At 38.9% G+C, this 7,814-nt stretch overlaps 1 protein-coding gene across 1 annotated transcript; it reads left to right on the forward strand.

The window, feature by feature from the left end:
- Positions 1-108: 108 nt before the first annotated feature.
- SLC10A5 (solute carrier family 10 member 5) lies at positions 109-2,548 on the forward strand. Its single transcript, XM_067711976.1, has one exon. It carries the CDS (start codon positions 1,040-1,042, stop codon positions 2,354-2,356), a length of 1,317 nt encoding a protein of 438 aa, XP_067568077.1. The 5' UTR covers positions 109-1,039; the 3' UTR covers positions 2,357-2,548.
- Positions 2,549-7,814: the final 5,266 nt, after the last annotated feature.

Raw genomic sequence — 7,814 nt, forward strand, 5'->3', positions numbered from 1 at the left:
CTCCTCTTGTTTGGGAAACAGAAAGCATTTGTGAATCTGTGGGTTGAAGTTCAAAAAGCCTGACTCTTTTCCTTATTCCAAGACAGGCATATGACCTAAGTTGGGTCAATTGAATATCCTTGCCATAGCTGTGAGTAAGGAGTCGTGTTACTAGGAAGGAATAAAAGATTAGAATTAGTCAGTGGGCTTCGACTGCCCCATTGTGTCAGGGTCCAAGTGTCCAGCAGCAGTGGTCCCTTAACCAGGCTGTACCTTTGGCCATGGATCTGGCTATGTGCTCTCCCTAGGTTGCCAAGCTTTCTGGTAACCATCCAGGAATTTTTTTTTCTACCTAAGGACACCACAAACCGTTTCAGTTTTTGCCTAACTGATACCATCACTGTTTAGAGTCACGGGAAAACCCTAACTAGCCTAAGGATGCTGCAAGGCCAATGTATGGGCTCTGCAGTTTCCTGAGTAATGATGAAGAGCCAGCAAGGCTAAGCTCCAGGAGGGAAGAGTCACCTAGCTTGATGACTGTGGTATACTCAGCTCCTAGCTCAGGGCCCTAGAACACAGATTCCGTAAATTTTTATTTGATTCTGACCTGAATGAATAAAATAGTAACACCCACCTCTAGGCCTCCTCAACGTCTATTTAAAATTTTTGGATCCTGTCTGCTTTTAGTGTAGATTTTCCTTAGGAAGGAACAGAACTCAAAAAAAGATGACACTAAGGTTTTAAAATCAAATAAGTAGGAGGCTGTTTTTCCAGTGGCAGAAATGAAGTCAGGAGTAAAGATTAGGTTTCTGCTGTGATAAACTGAACCTGTTAAATGCTATGACTTTGACGTTTCGTAACTGTAGGTTAAACCGTTATGTCACTCATTAGATAGCTCTGTATTTGTTTGAAAAGTACAAGAGTCCCTCCTACTGGACTTTGATCTAGCAGAAACAACTGTTACCTAACAACCTCAGACCATCACTGGAACACCTGTATGAAGAACGTTCTTTAGTTTATTTAAATGGTTTTGCATATGTAATTTGTTTAAGCCTTCAAAATGATTAGAAAACTTTTTATGGTCCTGCTTTTGTCATCTGTGACTCTTGGGGAGGCAAGGAAATCGTTTCTCAGTTTTCTGAACATAGAAAATACTGAAATACTATTTTTCACAAAGACTGAAGAAACTGTCATTGTAAGGTCAAGTTACAGAGGTCAACAGCCAAACTCCAGCTACCTCTTTGTGCAACTAGAAGATCCTAAAATGCTCCAAGTGGTGAATGTGACTAAGACCTTATCAGATGTTACCAACTTTAACATAAACCTGGTGACAGATGAAGACGGGGAGACAAATCTGACCATTCAATTGTGGGATTCTGAAGGTAGGCAAGAAAGACTCATCGAAGAAATAAAGAATGTCAAAGTCAGAGTGCTCAAACAAAGACAAGACAGTCTTTTCCAGACATCAAACCTTATTGATAGAAATATCCTTATGCTTTTTCTGCCAATGATACTGTTAAATAAATGTGCGTTTGGTTGTAAGATTGAATTACAGGTGTTTCATACAATATGGAAGAGACCTTTGCCAATAATTCTTGGGGCAGTTATACAGTTTTTTCTTATGCCATTTTGTGGATTCCTTTTGACGCAGATTTTGGCATTGCCTGAAGCACAGGCTTTTGGATTTGTAATGACCTGTAGCTGCCCAGGAGGGGGTGGGGGCTATCTGTTCGCTCTGCTTCTAGAAGGAGATGTCACTTTGGCCATTTTGATGACTTGCACATCAACGTTATTGGCCCTGATAATGATGCCTGCCAATTCGTACATATACAGTAGGATGTTAGGGTTATCAGGTACTTTGCATATTCCTGTTTCTAAAATTATGTCAACACTCCGTTTCGTACTTATACCTATATCAGTGGGAATAATCATCAAGCGTAGACTACCTGAAAAAGCAAACTTCCTGGAGAGGATCATTAGGCCTCTGAGTTTTATTTTAATGTTTGTAGGGATTTATTTGACTTTCAGAATGGGATTAATGTTTCTAAAAACAGTGAACCTAGAGGTGCTTTTATCGGGTGTCTTAGTTCCTGCTTTGGGTTTGTCGTTTGGGTACTTTTTTGCTAAAATGTCTATGCTGCCTCTTCCTGTTTGTAAAACTGTTGCTATCGAAGGTGGGGTACTGAATAGTTTCTTAGCCCTTGCTATTATTCAGCTTTCTTTTTCACGGTCCAATGCAGACTTGGCTTCTGTGGCTCCTTTCACAGTGGCCATGTGTTCTGGATGTGAAATTTTACTGATCCTTCTGTTCTACAAGGCTAAGAAAAGATGTATCCTTATCATAGAAGAGAAAAGAAAGAAAAATCCCCCGGTCTAACAGTTAAAGCTTTACTGAATTTTCCTACTCTGAATGAGGTACTGTGGGAGATTCAAAGAATATCTGAAATGATGCCTGCTCTCAACTCACTTATGATCTGATTGAAAACTTGACATTAGGGGAGAAATATATACATACATATAATCATATGTGCTAAACACCAATGAATAGTACAGACAGTTAAATGTACAGGAATTCGGAGGAAGGAGACTACTTTTCAACTGTATTGGCTTGGAAATGTTCTATAGAGTTGGATTTGAATATAATACTTTATTATGGTCTCTTGAACAGGAAAGAACAATAAAAAAAAAAAAAGTCCTCCTATAGTGATTATGATATATCCCAAGTATTTACGGAAGGGCTGCCCTTCCATAATAGGCATTTGGTAAATGCTCACACAGTGAATGAATACGTAAATTCATATTTGGAATCAATGTCTTAAACTAAATATAGCATTTCTGCTCTCATAATTATACTTCCTCCTGTCATCCACGTCTCCCACTAAAGACGTTACCATTTACCCTGAAGCACAGGGTCATCTCTTCCCCCTCTTCTCCTTTCTTCCCTCTTCTTTTTACAGGCAATTTCCTGTAATATCTTTTTATCAGTCTCCTCTCTATTCCCAGTACTACCACTTTTGTTCTGCCCTAGACTGCTGCTTCCCTAAACCTTTCTTACCTGGCTTTTGGCCTCTCTGTCCACTCTCCAAGCACTGGCAGAACTTTGATCATGTGCTTTCCCTGCTACAAAACTTTTTGCCTCTTGAATAAAGTCTGTATTCCTTAGTGAGGCATTTTGTACACTCTGCTCACTGACTTCACTCTAGCGTTCCAGTTTTATCTCCCCTCCCACTTCTTTACAGGTAGTCTTTGCTCCAATCAACAGATAACTTGATAACTCATGACTCTGCCTTTGTTCACACTGTCCCTGAAACCTGAGGGGACCACGTCATCTCTGTCTATATTTTGATCACTCTCACAGACCTGGCTCAAATACCACCCTTGCCATGAAGCTTTGATTCATCCCCCTTAGCTACCGGGAACTAAAATTTCCTCTAAATTCTCATCACAATTTTTTATGCTCATAGTACTTAGCCAACCTGGCTTGCATTACAGCTATTTGTGTTCCTATCGTATCCTCCCTATTTTGCTATAAATCCTTGAACATGCAAATTATAAACATAATATAATATGTAAACAATATAACAATATTAACAGTACAATATAATAGTATGAACAGTATAATATAATAATATAAACAATAGAATACGATAACTTCATTTTGATACTCCCCATAATATGTAGCATATTTCCTGTGTGCTTATTCAAATAAGTATTGAAGCACAGACTAGGGCCCAAATGAATAGTATGTTCGTTTTTATACCACTGTTGAGTTTTCAAAAGCAATTTTTAGTATCTAGTTCCAGTTTGCACTTCTCTGCAAAGAAAGTGAGGGCATCAAGAAAGAGAAATATCACTCTAAATAATTCTGCTTCCCACATTTCCCAGGCCTTTAGTTATAGGCAAATTACTTAGCCATCCTGTAGTACCATTTCCTTACATAAGAAATGGAGATAATAGTGTAAACTCCATCAAATTGTCATAGGAATTAAATGAGATCATATTGACAATGTACTTAGAACAGAGTACATGCTCAGCAAGTATTAGCTGCTATAATTATTTTACCAGACTTTAAACTTTTGACAGTGATGTATCTACTGTTGGTTTGAAATACTAATCTGATAACTCTGCATAAAGCCTAAAACTTCGAGCATTTTCCTGTTAGTGTTATTCACCATCTTACTCATAGTATTAGGGAATTTTTGTTCAGTTTGCCAGCTGATAAGACAACCAAAGTTCTTTTTTTCTTATTTCACCAAATCCAGTATGTTAATACCAAGATTCATCAACGTGCTGGTTTGGCATGGTTATTATTCATTTTATAAAATGTTAATTGCCTACATGAAATACTTTACTACTGACTCCTTTAAATGGAAATCTCCACTTAGGGGCTTAAAATATAATTAAGCTTGCATAAATTTGACTTATGTACATTTTCATGAACATATTTTACTGATTGGGAGACCAGAAACTGCCTTTCTAGTTGCTCTTTATCCTTAACTTTGTGGTCTCGAACAAGAAAGACACTTCTCTGCAGTTCAGTTTTCAAATCTGTAAAATGAAGAGATTCAACTGAGGTTTAAGATCTTGCTTAACTCCTAAGCCTGTAATTCTGGCATAAAACTCTGGGACATTAACGCCACGGGCAGGGCAATGGGTTCAGGTTGACAAGAGTAACCACTCACAGTTGCTGTTTTCTACTTAAAGCAACAACCAAAATATAAGTTTCTTGAGAGCAGGGACCACATATTATTCTTTGAATTCCCTACAGTTTTTAACCAATACTTTTAATTGAGTTGGTGCTCATAAAACATTAAATTAATTAATCATTAATATCTATGGAAGTCAATATCATATACTCTAGGGCCAGATTATGCCGGGGTCTGCAATTTCAGCTCTGTCACCAACTGGTTGACATTGGTCAAGTTACTTAATCTCTCTATGCCTAAATTCATGTGGAAAGTGGGGATAACGATAGTACCTACCTCATGATATTGTTGTGAAGATTAAATGAGTTAGTATTAATAAGGTCCTCAGAATAATGCCTAACACATAGTAAACTCTATAATTACTATGGTTACTCTCTGTATGTTTGATCTTGCACCTTAAAAGCAGATTAATGTGTACAAATGGAATATATTTTATTTATCTTATAGATGTATCATGGAAGATTGAGATTTTTATGTAGGAAAATTTGTCTAATTTGGATGGGGATGAAGTTATTCAAGCTATTTATTTATTGTTTAAGAATGAGAGGCATAAAGCAGGCTAACTAATTGCTTGAGTTCATACCAACCATTTGTCCAACAATAATCAGTATCAAGGCTGCAAAGAACAAAAGGCTTTATTTGAAGTCTTAAGAATTGCAATTCAGGTGACACAGATTTGGGACTTCCCTTGTAGTCCAGTGGTTAAGACTCCACACTGAAGGGAGCCTGGGTTCAATCCCTGGTCAGGAAATAAGATCCCACATGCTGTGCAACATGGCCCCCCAAAAAAAAAAAAAAAAAAAATTATTTTAAAATTAAAAAAAAAAAGAGAGAGAGAGACAGGAGACACAGATTCGGGTAAAACTGAAAGAGTATTGCAGGGGAGAGAAAGGAGCTTATGCAGGCAAAAGCCACAAGATTGTTCAAGAATTATGACTGACCCTGATTCAAGAAAGGAAATATTTGTCCTTAAGGCTCTCATGAGTTATTTTAGGGTAAGGGTCCAATAAATATCTTGAGTTTCTGGAACATTGGGTAGATGTTCTGGATGCATGTGTTAAGGTAATAAGTGGTCAAAAGTTTCATTTTGTCTGAGACATGCATAAGTCACACTTCCTTGATGGCCTCCTGGCTGGCTCCATTTTAGAGAGCTCTCTTAGCAATACCAACTCCATTTTGATTTTCCTTTCACACGTTTTACACAGCCATGATTGGTTAGACAAAAGATCCAGAGGTAGAGGGATAAGCCATTTTTTAAAAAATAAACTTTCATTCCAACCTTTAATAGAGATGATTCTATGATACATTTTTTTCCAGAACTAAAAACTCTGTAATTCCAACCTATGTTATGTCAAAACGTGAAATCTTGTTAGGTATCCTGAAGATTCCACCCATAAGGAACCTGCATTTTGTGTTTATAAATTTTTGTCATTTTTAATCAAAGTCCACTGAATAATTAACTATTAATTAAGAAGGTCTTGGTAGGTGGAATCTGTATGTGTTTTTTTTGTTTTTGTTTTTAGTGAAAGGAGTTGCCATTTAAAAGAAGTCAGCTCCAGGGACTAAATAAAGTTAGCAAGATACCCAAGATTGCAGGGGAAGAAATCAGCATGCAGGGTGCTCTTTATTATGCAAATACAAGGCACCTATCACTCATGTAGGTGATGACCAGAGCACTCTGTGGCTTGACAAAGGCCATCCTTCCCAGAACCCCTCCACGAATAGTCAGGTGTCTGGGGAGGTGTCAGGGGCATTGGATCTGGCCTGTCTTCCATTTTGAGGTTTAGCATAATTGGAACCTCTGTCATGGATGTAAGTCCGCTGGTAGGAAAGGATATCAGAGGCCCCCAAGAGGGACCCCATTAGGGAAGTCTGGAACAGTGATCTGGTCACCACGCCTGGGAGCAGATTTTGTCCTGGTATAGTGTGTGGCTAAGGCTGGAACCTGACCCCTCTGTAACCCCAAACCACCTTGGCACAGCAGACAGTCTTCGGGGTTGGGAACACCAGCTGCAGATGTGACTATAGCTTTAACAATTGCCCTTTTGGGAAGCCAAGATCAATGCACTAGGTACCAAGGTCTCTGCAGCCATCTGAACCACTCACAGCACTGGACAAAAATCTTTTGGATTGTGTGGGACCAGTTTGCAACACTGCCAAAACCAGATCGGAGCACTAGACCTCCCTGTGTACTAGAGGATTCTTCATTTTACTTTCAGTCAGGCATTTGAAAGCAGAACAACCTCCTTGGACTGAAAAATCCCTGAGTTACTTGAGGACAATTGTAAAGTAGCAGCTGAGGCTCCTAGAAAAAGATTGTACTTCTTGCTCACTAGAGGTAGGAAGCTTGAAATGGTTTTAATTTGAAGGAATGAGATATTCTATCTACTCTTCGATTACACCGATTTTAGCAGCTTTGTTTATTTAAACGAGACTTAAAGAGGACTCAAATGACATTTCTGCAAATGCCTGGAAAATTTTATTTGGTTAAAAACCAACACTTGTCACCACAGAGTTGGCAAGATTTTTATTTTAAGATGATTGACAATGAAGAACCAAAAAGCTAATTTCTAAAGTTTTTTTTTTTAGTTTTTTTTAATCAAGAAGACAAAAGCATCATTTGCTAGACAAATTGAGTTGTTCAAATCAGATACTTAGAAGGAGACAAAGTTCTGGCTTTTTGTGAGGTTTGGTCCCAGACTTCATGTCATTCATTTTTGAGAACTCTCATTTGCAACACATTGGTGACAATATCCTGTCTTTTTTTTTTTTTTTTTTTTTTTGCGGTACGCGGGCCTCTCACTGTTGCGGCCTCTCCAGTTGCGGAGCACAGGCTCCGGACGCGCAGGCTCAGCGGCCATGGCTCACGGGCCCAGTCGCTCCGCGGCATGTGGGATCTTCCCGGACCGGGGCACGAACCCGCGTCCCCTGCATCGGCAGGCGGACTCTCAACCACTGCGCCACCAGGGAAGCCCGAAGTGGAACTATTTTAAGGACCATAGACTAGTCCTTGTATTTCATGTGATGCAAGCTTATCATACTATGTATTCCCTGAATATGGACTTTGGAGTCAGTGTGTTCTACTCTTTGCTCTTGCTGTGTGACTTGAGGATAAATAACTTCCCCTGA

Source organism: Pseudorca crassidens, chromosome 17, assembly GCF_039906515.1.
Source record: "Pseudorca crassidens isolate mPseCra1 chromosome 17, mPseCra1.hap1, whole genome shotgun sequence".
Classification (NCBI taxonomy): Eukaryota; Metazoa; Chordata; class Mammalia; order Artiodactyla; family Delphinidae; genus Pseudorca; species Pseudorca crassidens.